The sequence below is a fragment of the Salmo trutta genome, chromosome 10, assembly GCF_901001165.1.
Source record: "Salmo trutta chromosome 10, fSalTru1.1, whole genome shotgun sequence".
Classification (NCBI taxonomy): Eukaryota; Metazoa; Chordata; class Actinopteri; order Salmoniformes; family Salmonidae; genus Salmo; species Salmo trutta.
The window spans coordinates 27557139-27575272 of NC_042966.1; the positions used below are offsets into that span (position 1 = coordinate 27557139).

The 18134-nt window shown below is 42.5% G+C and overlaps 1 protein-coding gene across 2 annotated transcripts in view; it reads left to right on the top strand.

Moving 5' to 3' along the window:
• adss2 (adenylosuccinate synthase 2) overlaps nucleotides 1-18134 on the top strand; it is a 31764-nt gene that overhangs the window by 10211 nt on the left and 3419 nt on the right. For both annotated transcript variants that reach the window (XR_003879750.1, XM_029765195.1), the window contains exons 2-12: nucleotides 8262-8364; nucleotides 9202-9270; nucleotides 9390-9440; nucleotides 12842-12908; nucleotides 14648-14755; nucleotides 14865-14946; nucleotides 15069-15195; nucleotides 15875-16029; nucleotides 16458-16582; nucleotides 17573-17670; nucleotides 17881-18030. Coding sequence is in view for 1 of the 2 variants with exons in the window: in XM_029765195.1 (XP_029621055.1) it covers nucleotides 8262-8364; nucleotides 9202-9270; nucleotides 9390-9440; nucleotides 12842-12908; nucleotides 14648-14755; nucleotides 14865-14946; nucleotides 15069-15195; nucleotides 15875-16029; nucleotides 16458-16582; nucleotides 17573-17670; nucleotides 17881-18030 (1135 nt within the window). In the remaining variant the exon portion in view is untranslated. The remainder of the gene's footprint in view (nucleotides 1-8261; nucleotides 8365-9201; nucleotides 9271-9389; nucleotides 9441-12841; nucleotides 12909-14647; nucleotides 14756-14864; nucleotides 14947-15068; nucleotides 15196-15874; nucleotides 16030-16457; nucleotides 16583-17572; nucleotides 17671-17880; nucleotides 18031-18134) is intronic.

The following is an 18134-nucleotide window of genomic DNA, read 5'->3' on the forward strand; positions in this document are numbered from 1 at the left end:
TTCTGGCCGATACCGATATCCAACTTTTTTTCTTTGCCAAAAAAACGATACCGATATTTATTTAAAATTTTAGCGGACTTTTAAGCATTCTAGTACAGTTAAATAGTTAAAACACACACACACACGGACGCAGCGGTCTAAGGGACTGCATCTCAGTGCAAGAGGCGTCACTACACTCCTTGGTTCAAATCCAGGCAATATCACATCTGGCAGTGATAGGGCGGCGCACAATTGGCCCAGCGTCGTCCGCGCCGTCATTGTAAATAAGAATTTGTTCTTAACTCACTTGCCAAGTTAAATAAAGGTTACACACACACACCACACTGACCCAAAAGTTATTTTGTTGGCATTTACGTATGTCTCAACCTATTTCCTTCACTTACTTGTGCTCTTTCATTGTTCATTTGTTCAGTCGTTTCATTCTCAACCAGGATTTCAATGGAACACAGTTTGGGTCTTCGCGTGCCAAAAAAAGATGCATGTCAAATAACACTATTTGACATGTCAAATAAGTTTGTTGATCAATCAGGACCTGAATATGACTGCACATCAAATAATAATTTAACGCGTTCATGTTTTTTTACGTAGTTATTACACTCACTCGTATTTCATGTCACAACGATTCATCGTTACGTATGCTATGATGCTGGTAAAGTTGTGTCCCGTATCTACAGTGCTGGTCATAAAATGGAAGCAAACAATGTAGTTCTTCCCCGATTTAAAAAAAAAAAAATAAATAAATAAAAAAAAAAAAAACCCAGCAAAACGACATCTGTTTCAGTAGCTATAGTTACCTGGCTAACTATATAGCTAGGTGTCATCTAAAATAACCCTAATTTATAAGACTGTTCTTATTGGTGGTTGGACCCATCTATGTGAAGCTAGCCATAAGGATTAGCCACAATCGTCGATTTTGTGGTTAGCCTTCAAAAAAAAGTATGGCATAATTCTACTATTTTTGTATGAATTTGCATCACTGTCAATGACATTTTTACTTTGAAGGCAAACTGCAAATTCCACTATTGTTCCCTGTCCTTATTGTGACCAGCTTCACAACACACAACTCGTTCCGGTTGAGCTCACTATCCAGATGAAGCTAGCTGGCTGCTTATAACGTTAGCTTTGGGCAACAGGGTTAAGTAGCTGGCTAGCTATTTATTTTCATGAACTGAAGTTCAATTTCCATAGGCGAACAACAAGTGGCAACCTAGCTAATACTTCCTCACAAGGATTCCTAAATCATTGCTAAGAAAAAGGAAAATGACTGCCGTTTCTACTGGTCATTGTTTTCAGGCTGGTTGTATTGGTGCTAGCTAGGTACCAAGCTAAAGCTAGCTACCCCAGAAGTTGCGGTCGAACAAATGATGCTTTATTACCAATGCGGTATTGTAAACACATCGTTCGTGGCCGGTGTTTACTTGTTTGCAGATTTTTTTGTACAGCTTTGACAGTGCTACTGATTACTTTTTGACACGCGAAGACCCAAACTGTGTTCCATAGTATGTATGTATGTATGTATGTCGTGAAGCTAATAGCAGTGACGCTATTGCTGTGTAACTCCGGTAGGGCAACATCTTAAATAGTGCTTTTGGTAGAGTCGAGCACCCGTAAACCAGTCTGCGAAAGCCAACATCACCCACGACAGTGAACGGTTGAATGTCAAGCGCAATGAATTCCATTATCTTGGTTTAATGGATTTCGCCTTTGTTGTCTCGCTGAAATGTTCTTTCTCTTTCAAATGACTGCTCCACTTGTTGACTGCTCCATCCACACAGCAGACATTGTGGGCTAGGTTAGGAATGCTGTGTTGTACTATGTTCCGCAAAATCTTACGTGGCTTTGTTACGTCCAGTACCTACGCTATATAGGTATGCACGGTAGCTTTGACATTGGTTTTTTTACATCTGCGTTCAACTAGACATTGGGCCGATACCGATGTTGGCATTTTTAGCTAATATCGTGCAATTCTGATATGTTCAGATTTATCGTGCATCCCTAGCTGAAACGCATCATTGGGTCTGCTGTTTGAGTCCTGTAGTTACCATGTTGTAGATTCTGTGTGAGAAGTTTTGCATCGCTCTCATCTCTATCTGCAATGCTTCTCGATGTGATGTCTTCTCGCTGAGTATCATTTAATGGAATGCTTATGTTACACAATGGCGTGTGTGTAAGAGGGAGAATAGTGTTCCTCTTTTTATAAAAAAAAAAGCTGTGACAGCAATCTGAGGTTTTTCTTACATGCAACACGAGGTTGAAAGGACAACAAGGAGCACATTTCCAAGTCTTACTAATTAAGTATCAGTGCTGATACTCTATTCTGCTGCTCTCAAGTGGCTGCCCAAGTGACCATGAGTGAATTGTTGTCTTTGGGGATCACACCAACCTTTTTAATGTGATCGTGATATTTATGATCACCACCAAGTTGTATGATGGCCAGAGGCGAAATAGAGTTCCTGATTTAAAAAAGCTCAAAATGGAGTATAAAATCGGATGCATTTTCAGGTGTGATTTTATTTTATTTATTATTATTATTATTATTATTATTATTATTATTATTATTATTAGTTTTATTTTTTTTTCCCAGGACTTGGGATGCATTCCAACTCTATTAAATGCAAGATGTTGCTAGGCTATCATGGGGATTTAATTTCTTATTCAACTACCACATACAGTTCTGAGAATTAATGCTGTCAAAGCTCTTAGTCATTCTCCGTAAAGCTTTGATGAGACAAGGAAGGCAGGAATTTGGATCGCTGCGTTTACCTGATACCTCTTTCAGCCTTTGGCTTGATTCCGGACATGTCTTGCACAAAGACAGACATTCCTCATGAGCTTTCCATCCAATTGTCGACAGATTTTCATGCCAATATTTTAAAATCGGCATAAAAACAATATGCGCATTTTCCCACCAGAGATGTTTCCATCAAATTGACTTGTGGATAAAAGGCTGCTCTCAGATCAGTGCACGTATAAGTAACTTCTGTGGTTGAGTTTCTATCACATTTTCAACTCTACTGTCAGAATGTTGAATTGTATAGCGACTATGTCTGCTCCGGTCTTGGCACTTGCGCTCTAGCCAACAGCTAGCAGATACAGTGCGGCTAGGCTACCTACATGAGATTGTTATGGATAAGTTATTTGGAAAGTTTACTGACGTGCTGTTTCCACCATGCCTGTCGTGACATGTTTTTTTTTTTAATCCGTCATGTACTTTACTCACATAAAAAGGTTGGATGGAAACCTGGTTATAGAGAGCAATTTGGGTTTGTTCCCTGGTCCACAGATATCTCCAAGGTGTGAGAAGGAACCTGTCCTTAGAGCAGGGTTCTTACACGCTGACCAAACCGGACACGCGCTGATTTTGTTCACCCACACCAGAAGTGATCAGGACACGCAGCTTGAAATATCAAAACATACTCTGAACCAATTAAATTAATTTGGGGATATGTCAAAGCATTAAACGTTTATGGCAATTTAGCTAGCTATAAACATTGGGCTGTTACCTGAAATGCACAAGGTCCTCTACTCTGACTTTTAATCCACAGATAAAATGGTAAACCAAATTCATTTCTCATCTCTACTCCTTCCTCAGGCTTCTTTTTTACTTATTTGGACTTTATATGACAGCTGGCAACCAACTTTATGGTGCAGTACTATGACTGGGTCAGTTCATCTTTCAATCACTCACGTGGCTATATGTTCCTCAACACCAATGAGATGGCACGTGGATATATGCTCTTAAAACCAGTGAGGTGATGAGGCCAGACTTGCAGCGTGTTGAGCGTCACAAATAGAACCCATTTCTATTTTAGCTCCTGGCCACGCAGATGCTTGCGAGCAATGTGGGTGCAATGATTGAATAACATGTATGTGTAAATTTATTTTGCAACCCTCGCACACGCAACCGGTGTGGTCAGCATGTTATAGTCCTGCCACCTGCTGTCTTAGTGTCCTGTTTCAGGCCATCCATTGCATGTGGAGGTAAAACAGGTTTTCTAGCATGCCTATATTTTGGCAACCTGAGGAAGAGAACCACAGGGTTATGCAAGGAATGTTTGTGTGGCTGTATTACTCTCATTTTACGTCTACCTTTGTCAGTTATTGTACCTTTTTTTCTCCTTCATTTATTGAGCCTATTGGCCTGTCAGGAAACGCCCCACTGGCTAGTAATAGGTAACAGATCTCTTTACATAGCTAGGCCTAATGCTTTACATGGGGCCACTGTTGTGTTTGCCACATCGTTGCTATGGAGATGTTTTCTAGTTCTGGGCGTATGCTCTTTTTGAGTTCTCTAATCTAGTAATTGCAGGTTGTTCAGAACCCTTGTAGTGATCTCAATTATTTAAATGTTGATATGTTGGAGGCTCATGTCCAAGCTATTGGCATAACCAAAAAACACTGACAAATCAGAGAAACAAGAGGGTCATAGAAGGATTCATTATTCCGTGTGTGTGTATATATACAGTACATTTAGAAAGTGTTCAGACCCCTCGACTTTATCTACATTTTGTTAGGTTACAGCCTTATTGTAAAATGAGGGGGGAAACATTTTAATCCAATCTCCACACACTATCCCATAATGACAATGCAAAAACAGGATTTTATAAGGTTTGCAAGTTTAATACAAATAAAAACTGAAATATAATTTACGTAAGTGTTCAGACTCTTTGCTATGAGATTTGAAATTGAGCTCCGGTGCATCCTGTTTCCATTGATCATCCTTAAGATGTTTCTACAACTTGATTGGAGCACCTGTGGTAAATTACATTTATTGGACATGATTTGGAAAGGCTCACACCTGTCTATATAGGGTTCCACAGTTGACAGTGCATGTCAGAGCAAATACCAAGCCATTGTGGTTGAAGGAATTGTCCGTAGAGCTCCAAGGCAGAATTAAGTTGAGCCCTATATCTGGGGAAGGGTGCTAAAACATTCCTGCAGCATTGAAGGTCCCAAAGAACACAGTTGCTACCATTGTTCTTAAATTGAAGAAGTTTGGAACTACCAAGACTCTTCCTAGAGCTGACCACCTGGCCAAACTAAGCATTCGGGGGAGAAAGGCCTTGGTCAGGGAGGTGACCAAGAACCCGATGGTCACTCTGACAGCGCTCTATAATTCCTCTGTGGAGATGGGGGAACCTTCCAGAAGGACAACCATCTCTGCAGCACTCCACCAATCAGGCCTTTATGGTACAGTGGCCAGAAGGAAGCCACTCCTCAGTAAAAGGCACATGACAGCCCACTTGGAGTTTGCCAAACGGCACCTAAGGAATACAAGATTCACTGGTCTGATAAATCCGAGATTGAACTCTTTAGCTTGAATGCCAAGCGTCACATCTGGAGGAAACCTGACACCATCCCTACGGTGAAGCATGGTGGCGGCAGCATGCTGTGGGGATGTTTTTCAGCGGCAGGGACTGAGACTAGTCAGGATCAAGGGAAAGATGAATGGAGCAAAGTACTGCGAGTCTTGAAGAAAACCTGTTCCAGAGCACTCAGGACCTCAGACTGGGGCGTAGGGTTTACCTTCCAACAGGACAATGACCCCAAGCACACAGCCAAGACAATGCAGGAGTGGCTTCGGGACAAGTCTCTGAATGCCCTTGAGTGGCCCAGCCAGAGTCCAGACTTGAACCTGATCGAACATCTTTGGAGAGACCTGAAAATAGCTGTGCAGCGATGCTCCCCATCCAACCTGATAAAGCTTGAGAGGCTCAGCAGAGAAGAATGGGAGAACCTCCCCAAATACAGGTGTGCCAAGCTTGTAGCGTCATACCAAAGAAGACTTGAGGCTTTAATCACTGCCAAAGGTGCTTCAATGTACTGAGCCTAGTCTGAATACTTATGTAAATGTGATATTTCATTTTTTATATATAAATATGCAAAGATTTCTTAGCCTGTTTCGCTTTTGTCATTATGGGGTATTGTGTGTAGATTGAGCGGGGGAAAATGTAGAATAAGGCTGTAATGTAACAATGTGGAAAAAGTCAAGGGGTCTGAATACTTTCAGAATGCGCTGTAAGTCAATGTGGCTGCATTACTCTCCAGGCTCAGAACTGTACATGGTAAAATTAATAAAGTTTCCTAATTATATCAGTTCATAGGAAATTATGCTGTCACAGGCATGCTATTCAGGAAAACACTATAAATGTATGGTATTCTGTGACTTTCAACTGAGGTGCTAAAGTGGCAAGCCATGGACTAATCCTACCACCTGCAAATCCTGACACTCAGAGGCTGCTCTTCCCTGTGCCCCCCTCACTCCTTCAGACCCAATGGGATTAATTGCACCAGCCAATTTTAGGTGGAGAACATTGGACATCGTCCAAGGGAGACTAGAAGTCCTGTGACAGTCACGGGAGGCAAACGGATACATATCACATTAGAGAGAATGTTCCAGGTTATTGTTGGGAATTACGACTTGGTTCATCTCAGCAAGTGTCTCTTTGAGTTAACTATTGCCGCATATAATAAATGCCTTTATGGCAATAGCTGCCAAGTGGGTCAAGCAAGCCTGAAGTGACAAATGGAAAGTATGCCGCAGTGGGAGATGAGGCCATATCTCAAACTGATAAAAAGGTAGAAGCCATGGTATAGGCAGAATTGAAAAATCTATCCACATTCTCAGATTTGCAGGTTGTTTTTTGGTCAGCCTATGTTCACGTGTTGAAACCTCACACGAACCAGGTGGGTCCCATTCATTGAAAACAGCCATCACCGAACGGCAGTAAGGATACACGTCCGGCGCGGCCCCCTGTTGCAGGTCAGGCAGCTGGGGGCACATCATAAATGCAACAAAAAAGGAGAGGCATCTGCGCACACGCACACCCCTTCACTCGTCCAAGCACTGCCATGGCCAGGAATAGCCCAGGGTACGCTTTCCCCATAGCGATGGAGCTTAAGCTTACAAGTGTTTTAACGATGCGTTGTTCCTATAATGGCCAAAGATGTTACATGTGTTTTCCAAAACACCACCTCGAAAGAACGTTCGCTAAGTGCGTTGTTGGAGCATGTGTGTACTGATGTGATCAAAAGTCAGTTCTGCTCTAAGATCAGCTTTCTCTATTCAAATCTTACCATAACATCAGAATTATTCCACAGTACTGACGGCAGATCAGCTCCTAGAGAGATGACTACTTATATGGCTGCAAATATTGAGGCGGCTTATTCTAAAGCTAATTTCTGGAAGGCTAACCCAGAAGTAAAATCTTGCGTAGGTCGGTCAGCTGCTTGAGTAACTTCTGAGTTCATAAGTGTTACAAATTGAGAGTTCCGGCAAAAACTAAGTATCCACCCTCACAAAAGGAAACAGGAAACTCAGCCAAATTACTTAACAGGTTGGTGCTCGTGTCCTTTTACATGGAAATGACCATGAACATGATTCTATGTTTAACGAACATCTTCTGTGAATAAAGGTACGCATGCAGGCAAACAAACATTTAACGACGCACTTAGCTGTTTCTAGTGGTCTGCTCGAGTGGTCTGAGGCAGTTGGTAAATAACGAGCGTTTTCAAGTGCAACTTTATTACCGATGGTTTTGGGAAACAGCTCTGAGATTTAACTATGCTCCTGCGAAGGTTCTAAGGATGAACTTAGCGTTTAAAATACTTTAGGGAAACTGGGCCCAGGCCTGCTTGTTGCTGTGTAAAGGCATGGGGCAAAACCAGACTGACTTATTACTCACGCAACCCCTCCCCAGACCAGCACAAGGAGACTCCTCCAGTTGTAGAGTTCATGCCAAAGGCACTGGATGTTCTCTCTCTGGGTGCAAGCAATTTTATCTCATGTCATCTTAGATATAAAAATGGTTTAATGTTATTTTGTAAGCACTCATGGTTAGACTTGGATGGACTTTTGTGTGGTAAACTAATATGAAGACAAGACACTAGAATCACCCAACCCTTTAGTGGCTGATTTGTATCTCCTCGGACTGCCCGCTAAAATGGCTGTGTCCTCAGGTGTCCCTCAGCTATGACTGAGCAATCTGTACCATGGTGTAATGTTGGTAGGTAGGATAGGTAGGCTTTTTGGTCTCAGTGTCAGAGTTCCAGGGTCAGAGACTTGATCTCAAACCATATGTGTTAAAAGAACATCACACTCTCCAAAATATTGGGGCGAGTTTGATGTTTCTTCCATGTCCAGTGTTAAATCGTGAAAAGTAAAGCTTTAGCCTTTCACATTGCTTCTGGTGTGATTTTTGTTTCACAATGTTTGATGTCATGTGTGTCTCCATGGTGACTGACTGTGTCTCTCTCTGCAGGGTGGCAACAATGCAGGACACACGGTGGTGGTGGACTCTGTGGAGTATGACTTCCATCTTCTACCCAGCGGCATTATCAACCCCAAAGTCACTGCTTTCATTGGTGGGTGGAACACAGCTGCTGGACCGAGGAATGAACAAGAAAGATGATTTCACAATAAGAATTGAGCTGTGAAGTAACTCTCATGGTCTACTACTAAGTCAGTTATCTCTAGTCTTTAAAGAACAAATAAATGTTTGTTTATTGTATCTCCTGTGCGGTTTCCATACACACTTTTGTATGCAAGCAGCCAATATTAATGACTTCTCCCATCTAAATCTAGCCAATCTGTATTATATTCTAATAGCTCCAGCTTTGCCTGATGCCACACAACAAGTGATTGACTTGACTGGGAGCCAACTCGCAGGCTAACGCAGTAGAGTGCTATAGATGACATTTTATCTGCAGTAACTTCATTTTGCTAATGGTCTGACGTCTAGTATATTTTGGCAACACATAACAAATATGTCCTCTGGCTCTCAACCCACAGCTCGTCAGCAGTTCAACATATAGAATGTTAAGTGGATCAATCCTTTTCCGTCTACTATTGCTGTCTAGTTGAGCTCCACATTCAGGCTATCAGAGCCCAAACAGGTGTTCAGGACCCTTCAGAATCCTGAGCACTGTTTGCCATGAGAAAAAGTCATCTTGAATAAGGCTGATTGTGCAGAACAGGTTATGGCCCTCTCCACATTAGTTTAATTTCTGGCCTTAATGTTGATTGCTCGCTGCTCAGTGGAACAGCAGACCTGTTTTTCTGATGGAGTATTTAGCTCTTTATAGCCCACAACACTTGAGATCAAATTCAATTTGGGGTTTTTCACTGCCCTTTCCTTAATGGTTACTGATGCATCAGTTTCTCCATAACCTCCGTGTTGCCTGTGTCGGTCTATCCCACAGGTAATGGGGTAGTGATCCACCTGCCTGGCCTCTTCGAGGAGGCTGAGAAGAATTTGTGCAAAGGCAAAAGTGAGTACGAAGGAGCTATCCTCTTTAATAGTGTAAGTCCCTTTTTACTCCCATGCCTAGAAGATTGCCATGTTGCTTAATGGTGATATCAAATGTTTTTTTCTACCGTGTGTGTTCAGGTCTGGAGGGCTGGGACAAGAGGCTGATCATTTCAGACAGAGCACACATTGGTAAGCCCTGCCTTATCAGGCCTCTTTATACTCAAAGGGCATTTAAATCCAGAACTTCAGCCCAACTATAGTCTCTTTACTATATAAACTCAGCAAAAAAAGAAACTTCCCTTTTTCAGGACCCTGTCTTTCAAAGATAATTTGTAAAAATCCAAGTAACTTCACAGATCTTCATTGTAAAGGGTTTACACACTGTTTCCCATGCTTCATCAATGAAACATAAACAGTTAATAAACATGCACCTGTGGAACGGTTGTTAACCTCTATGGGCAAGCGTCCCACCTACTCAACAGCCAGTGGAATCCCGTGGCGCGATATTCAAATACCTTAGAAATGCTATTACTTCAATTTCTCAAACATATGACTATTTTACACCATTTTAAAGACAAGACTCTCGTTAATCTAACCACACTGTCCGATTTCAAAAAGGCTTTACAACGAAAGCAAAACATTAGATTATGTCAGCAGAGTACCCGGCCAGAAATAATCAGACACCCATTTTTCAAGCTAGCATATGTCACTAAAACCACAGCTAAATGCAGCACTAACCTTTGATCTTCATCAGATGACACTCCTAGGACATTATGTTATACAATACATGCATGTTTTGTTCAATCAAGTTCATATTTATATCAAAAATGGTGACTTTGCAGGCCATGGCTGAAAAACAGTAGCGCATTTGGATAGTGGTCGATCTGAGAACAATGAGACTGGGGCGCGTGCACGAGCCGACACCATGTTTTTATTTTTTCGTCTTTGAACGAAAACAGGGTTTCCCGGTCGGAATATTATCGCATTTTTACGAGAAAAATCGCATAAAAATTGATTTTAAACAGCGGTTGACATGCTTTGAAGTACGGTAATGGAATATTTAGAATTTTTTTGTCACAAAACGAGTCGGGCGCGTAACCCTTCTTTACCCTTCGGATAGTGTCTTGAACGCACAAACAAAACAGAGGATATTTGAACATAACTATGGATTATTTTGAACCAAACCAACATTTGTTATTGAAGTAGAAGTCCTGGGAGTGCATTCTGACGAAGAACAGCAAAGGTAATCCAATTTTTGTTATAGTAAATCTGAGTTTGGTGAGGGCCAAACTTGGGTGTCAAAATAGCTAGCCTGTGATGGCGAGCCATCTACTCAGAATATTGCAAAATGTGCTTTCACCGAAAAGCTATTTTAAAATCGGACATAGCGATTGCATAAAGGAGTTCTGTATCTATAATTCTTAAAATAATTGTTTTTTGTGAACGTTTATCGTGAGTAATTTAGTAAATTCACCGGAAGTTCACATGCTAATGTAAAAAGCTGTTTTTTGATATAAATATGAACTTCATTGAACAAAACATGCATCTATTGTATAACATAATGTCCTAGGAGTGTCATCTGATGAAGATCATCAAAGGTTAGTGCTGCATTTAGCTGTGGTTTGGGTTTATGTGACATTATATGCTAGCTTGAAAAATGGGTGTCTGATTATTTCTGGCTGGGTACTCTGCTGACATAATCTAATGTTTTGCTTTCGTTGTAAAGCCTTTTTGAAATCGAACAGTGTGGTTAGATTAACGAGAGTCTTGTCTTTAAAATGGTGTAAAATAGTCATATGTTTGAGAAATTGAAGTAATAGCATTTCTAAGGTATTTGAATATCGTGCCACGGGATTCCACTGGCTGTTGAGTAGGTGGGACGATTTCGTCCCACATACCCTAGAGAGGTTAAAATAGCTTTACGGAGAAAGCACATTTTTCAATAGCTTACAGACACCTGCCAAGTTCGGGGCAACCTAAACTCAGTATTAGAAATATTGTCTTTGCTGATCTTCGTCAGAATGCACTCCCAGGACTGCTACTTCCACAAATGTTTTTTTTTCTTCTTCAAAATACTCCATATTTATGTCCAAAATGCCTCCGTTTTGTTTGTTCGTGCGTTCAGGTCACTATCCAAAGGCATACCATGCTCGCGCGGTACCAGAGACAAAGTCAAAATGTTCCATTACCGTACTTAGAAGCATGTCAAACGCTGTTTAAAATCAATCTTTATGCAATTTTTAACGTAAAATTGCGATAATATTCCAACCGGACAATAGCATATTCATTCAAGAAGAAAAAGAAGTAACGGCGCGCTCGCGTGACTGAGCATATCCAATCCCTTTGTTGCCAGGCAGTCCACTCAGTAACTGAGCTCCTATTATCTGCCCAGTTACAGGAGAATGCTCAAACCACTTTCTGAAGGCTGTTGACAGCCAATGGAAGCCTTAGGAAGTGCAACGTCACCCCACAGACACTGTAGTTTCGATTGAGAATTTTAGTTCTTCTTTTGATTCTCTGACTTTGTACTTCCTGCTTCGATTTTTCTCAGGTCTTTGCCTGCCATATGAGTTCTGTTATACTCAGACACCATTCAAACAGTTTTAGAAACTTCAGAGTGTTTTCTATCCAAATCTACTAATAATATGCATATTCTAGTTTCTGGGCCAGAGTAGTAACCTGTTTAAATTGGGTGCGTTTTTCATCCGGCCGTGAAAATTCTGCCCCCTACACCCCAACAGGTTAATTAGCTTAGCTGTTTTGGGGCCCTTTCGTATTTTGTGCATACATTAGGACTGATTTAACCTAAGATGCACTCCGAAGGCCTGTTTTTAAATCGGTGAACTGGCTTTCAGTTTTCCAGGACATCAGTCATGTTCGCTCTGAATGTTAAATAGCCCTTTTTTTTTTGTAAAATCAGAATGACTGACTTGTATTAGGCTACATTATTCAGTGTTCTCCCTCCGCTAGCCCAAACTCGGCCCATTTTGCTATCTGAATAGGTGTGGAGGGGGGAAAATGATTTGGCACTGACAGGTTACATTTTACACAGAAATGATGCGAACTGTCTTAGCTGTGAATTGATTGTTGCGTTGTTATTGGTCCTTAGTATGTACGGATTTCTTTACCCTTTGAGTGGTGAACTCTGCTCCACTAGACTTGTTGTGCCTTGAGTCGTTTTGTCTCCCTGCTCATTGTCAAAGAAGTGCCAAACGTTTAAGTCAACGCAGTGAGATGCCAAAAAAGGACACTTCTTATAAACAGCGATTGCGTAGTAGTGCCTTTGCAAGGCCACTTTAGGGACTAGTGTGAGAAAGAGGGGCCATTTCTGACTGGATGAGAGACTACTGTTCACTTCCCTTCATGGATTTAAAAGGAAAGTATTGGTGTAAGTTAATTGTTGATTCTCCAACTCCTTCTCATCCAAGCTTACACCAATCCAATGCTTTTAATGTGTGGGGAGGAGTCAACTGCACAAGGGCACACTTCTGGGAGAAAGGGGAGATAATTGGGAAGCTAGGTTTTAGTAAGGAGCAGAAAAGGGGGTGAGGTGACAGGATTGTGAGTTTGCCCTTCTCTACCTCCCACAGTTTTTGATTTCCATCAAGCGGTCGACGGTGTGCAAGAGCAGCAGAGACAAGAGCAAGCAGGCAAGAAGTAAGAACCCTACCTACCACCTGTCATTCTCCTGCATTAGAGAGGATGGCTCTAATGGTTTGGCTTGCAGCAGTGCTGAAAAGCAGGATTTCCCTCCTATGGGTGAATGTGTAGTATATTAGCCCTTCTATGCGTCTAGTCTTGTTAGATGAAACAACCTCAACTGACTCCAGCTTGAAGCAGAGCTGAAAAACAAGATTCCCCTGTCCTATGGCAGATACCCAGTAAAAACCTTTTTAGCTTAGTAAGTGTAGCATAAGTACTGAAACAACCTCAACTGACTGCGAAGTCTCCAGAGATGTCAAATATTAAATATCACTTTTTTTCTCTCTCTGCGCCATTGTTGTGGAGCTTTTTTAACAGTTTTGCCTTGAGAGCTGCCTGAAGGAAATGTGATGATAATTTGCTTGTACTGTAGTCTGGGGTTAATGCAATGGTAAACCTTTATGATCTCCCATATAGTGATACATCATTGTATTACTCATGTTTGGAAATAGTTTCTTTCCTGTTCTGACAATGACTAACTGGTAACAGTAACCTGCAATAGCTACATTACAATATCCTGCAATAGCTCCATGACTAACTGGTAACAGTAACCTGCAATAGCTACATTACAATATCCTGCAATAGCTCCATGACTAACTGGTAACAGTAACCTGCAATAGCTACATTACAATATCCTGCAATAGCTCCATGACTAACTGGTAACAGTAACCTGCAATAGCTACATTACAATATCCTGCAATAGCTCCATGACTAACTGGTAACAGTAACCTGCAATAGCTACATTACAATATCCTGCAATAGCTCCATGACTAACTGGTAACAGTAACCTGCAATAGCTACAGTGTAGGATTTCTAGTGTAGGATTTCTACACTGTTAACTATTAGAGGTTACTGTTACCAGTTAGTCATGTAATGGAGACGCCCAATCTGATTCTGAGAAGAGGGTGGTAAGCACAGGCTTAAACTCAGGACATCGCTCTGATATGCTGGGCAATTTTAAGCTTTTGTTGGGCATCAAAATAAGCCCACGGCCCTGATAGAATTCTTGTGTAAAACAATCTGCAGCGTTGGAACATGCTCAACAGCTAGTTATTGTGCCAGTTTCTCTCCCATGGGTAGTAAAAGGGCAAGTCACTCATTATAGGCTTATATCACAAGTTGTGGAATTTCAACACATTAAGGCATTACAACTTCACTCTTACCTCTGAGAGAGGCAGATAACCGAGTTAAACAGGCTTGGATTACATCTCCTGTAGTATGAGCGTGACTTGTTTCATGGTGGACCTGACCTGCGTTCTTTTAGTATCTTTACTGAAGGAGTTAGTACTCATGATACCCTGTCTCAGCTCCAGAAGACCACTTATATTCTCACTGATAAGTCCTTTCCCACATGGAGTCATACCCTACCTTACATCAGACCAGGGACCTGACGTCACCAGATATCCCCTAGCAGCACCATGTGACTGTGATGCTCTCCAACCCTTACTGCAGCAACATTGTTTCAGTCAGCAGCAGGGCAGCAGGTGACGTTCCAGCCCCATAAATACTCCTTAGAAAAGTCCCCTGGCCTAGCTACTTCCCTACAACTGTCACATGTCTGACCCTACACACACAAATACTGGCTGAAGGACGTGTGTGTGTGTGTGTGTGTGTGTGTGTGTGTGTGGTTAATGTTGAGTCAGTGACTCAGTATTGTTAAGGATTTACTTTGTTTCCCCGTATTCCTCACCCAGCCTCGGAACAACAAAAAAGGGGATTGGCCCGGTGTACTCAGCCAAAGCAGCCCGTAGCGGCCTCCGGATATGTGACCTCATGTCTGACTTCACACAGTTCTCTGAAAGGTGAGGGTGTGGCCTTGTCCGCATATGGCCAATAATGACTATCCCTTTATTCAGAGTACAACTAGCTCTAGTTAGATAAAAATGTAACTGTGATGTCTACTTTTTGTAGATTTAAAGTCTTAGCCTCGCAGTATCAGTCTATGTATCCGACCCTGGTGATTGACATCGATGGGGAGTTGTCAAAGTTGAGGGTGAGCTACAGGTCCTCCATATCAGTTGAATAAAGTTATCATCACTGGTTTAACATAGGGGTTATGTCCTACATTTCAGTGTATTCTTGGGTCAAGTGTTTGCGTGGTGTGCTCTTGTCCAGGATTACGTGGAGAAGGTAAAGCCTATGGTGAGAGACGGGGTCTTTTACATGTACGGGGCCTTACATGGACCTCCCAAAAATATCCTGGTGGAAGGAGCCAACGCTGCCCTCTTGGATATTGATTTCGGTGAGTATCCCCCAAGGTTATTGTATAAATGGCCAATTAACCCCTATTGAACAAGCTAATTTTTACTGGTGAGTTAATTCCACTGAAACAGTGTTGTCAGAGGATTGGAACAACATGTTCACTGAGCCTAACACCAGAGAGCACTCCTACACCATGCGTGACTCTGAGAAATGCTGGCCGCTTTGTCACTGTCACTTTCCCTCATTTGTTCAGTCACAAAGCACTCCAGAGACCACACACAGAACATAACTTAATGAGGGAGAGGGTTGCTATGTACTGAAGGTCAACATGTTCTTTTTCATTGATACAATGGTAGTAGTTCAAAGTGGGGGGTATCGTATGGCCGTCCTAATGCTATTTGCATAAAGGATAATGGTTTTTGCACCTGTGCAGACATGTATGGGAGGGGTGAAATTCTCCCTCCCCTGACCTGAAAGACCCATTAGTGTGGACTGGAAAGTCCACCTCTGTTTAAGCACACCTGACAGAGACCTGACACGGAGAGATTGTTTGCATGTCATGTTAAGACTGAATCATTTAGTTTCCTTTACTCGTATTACAAGCTGTGTTAATACAGTCATTGTGATATGATAATCCTCTGTACGAATTCGTCATCTGTTTTATCGGAGGAAGAGGAAATAAGATGTTTATCGTTTTGGTATGTTGTGTTTTGTTTCAGGGACATACCCTTTCGTGACCTCGTCTAACTGCACAGTGGGCGGGGTGTGTACGGGGCTCGGCATGCCGCCCCAGAACGTGGGTGAGGTGTATGGCGTGGTCAAGGCCTACACCACCCGGGTTGGCATCGGAGCCTTTCCCTCAGAGCAGTTCAATGTAAGAAAGTCAGCCTGTCTTTCTAACTTGAGGGAAGCCATGCCTTGAGGGAAGCCATGGTGCAAATTCTTTCCTGCTCTGTTTCCAGTGTGAGTAGAGGAATGTAGACTGTAGTGTTAATGTTGGTGGAATGGCATAGCTGCCGATTGAGTCATCAGTGTTCTGAATTCCAGTGAGTATTCTGTGAACCCCAACAGGCTCAGGCATGTGGGTATTGAAACAACAAATGGTTTTGGGAAGGGTAGTTGCTGAACCATTCCCTCTGATAGCGCTTGTGAAATAATCCCAGCAAAATCAGAATAACCAAATCCTCAACCTGTACAGGACAGAGAATGGACACATTTCAAGCTTGACATGTCCATGTTTCACTTTGTCAGGGTCTTAAAGTGAATCTGAGCCTTAAGGGTCTGCCTGTTTCCTTCTCCAAGGACATTGGGGAGCTCCTGCAGACAAGGGGGAAAGAAGTGGGCGTAACCACGGGACGTAAAAGGAGATGTGGTTGGCTGGACCTGGTGCTCATCAAATACGCCCACATGATCAACGGCTTCACTGCGTGAGTCCCCACACCCCCTTCAACTCTGTACTGTCAATCACCACACCTCCCGCTTTTTACTTACTGTCTCAATATAAGTATGTGAACACCTGCTTGTCGAATATCTTATTCTAAAATCATGGGCATTATGATTTTGGTCCCCCCCTCGCTGTGATAACAGCCTCCACTCTTCTGGGAAGGCTTTCCGCTAGATGGTGGAACATTGCTGCAGGGACTTGCTTCCATTCAGCCACAAGGGCATTAGTGAGGTTGGGCGATTAGGCCTGGCTTGCCATCGGTGTTCCAATTCATCCCAAAGGTGTTCGATGGGGTTGAGGTCAGGGCCAGTCAGGCCAGTCAAGTTTGTGATTCATCACTCCAGAGAACACGTTTCCACTGCTCTAGATTCCAATGGCGGTGAGCTTTACACCACTCCAGCTGATGTATGGGGATCTTAGGCTTGTGTGTGACTGCTCGGCCATGGAAACCCATTTCATAAAGCTCCTGACGAATAGTTATTGTGCTCACGTTGCTTCCAGAGGCCGTTTTTAACTCGGTAGTGAGTGTTGCAACTGAGGACAGACAATTTTTACAAGCTTCAGAGCTCAGTGGTCCAGTTCTGAGCTTGTGTGGCCTACCACTTCGCGGCAACTCTGTTACTCCTAGACGTTTCCACTTCACAATAACAGCACTTACAGTTAAACTGGTGCAGCTCTAGCAGGGCAGACATTTGATAAACTGACTTGTTGGAAATGTCATCCTATAGAGGTGCCACATTGTAAGTCACTGAGCTCTTCAGTAAGGCCATTCTACTGCCAATGTTTGTCCATGGAGATTTTATACACCCGTCAGTAACGGGTGTGGCTGAAATAGCCGAATCAACTCATTTTAAGGGGTGTCCACATACCATGTAGTGTACTTGAATAAACTTCAGCTTTGTACACATTCTGTATTTGGGTGTTGATGAACATGCCTGCTAAACTCCCAATGTTCTGTTGTCCTCCCATTCAGCTTAGCTCTCACCAAACTAGACATCTTGGATGTGCTCCCTGAGATCAAAGTTGGTGTGTCGTATTCTGTGGACGGTAAAAATATACCTAATTTTCCAGGTAGGCTACTCATCAAAACAGCAACCAATTGGCAGCAGCTAATGGCGATCCTCAATAAATACAAAAACAATGATGCTTCTGTACTTTTTAATGAGGATAAAGTGAACTGAATAAGGGAGCTATGCCATATTTTTAATTGCAGTATTCCAAGTCTTGTTGTCTTAAGTTTATGGCAGCCAATGGCCTGACGTTGTGCCCAACTCTCCCCAGCCAATCAAGAAGTCTTACAGAGCGTTGAGGTTCAGTATGACACCCTGCCAGGTTGGAAGAGTGACACCTCCACCGCCAGAACATTTGATGAGCTGCCAGAGAACGCCCAGAAATACGTCCGCTACATTGAGGAGCACCTCGGTGTGCCCGGTAAGTACCCCCCTCTCCTTAACACCTGGAGATGGCAGGTTGATTCAGATGGGGTGAAACTACCTTGTAGTGGTCACAGGTGTGGACCATATTTGGGGACATTT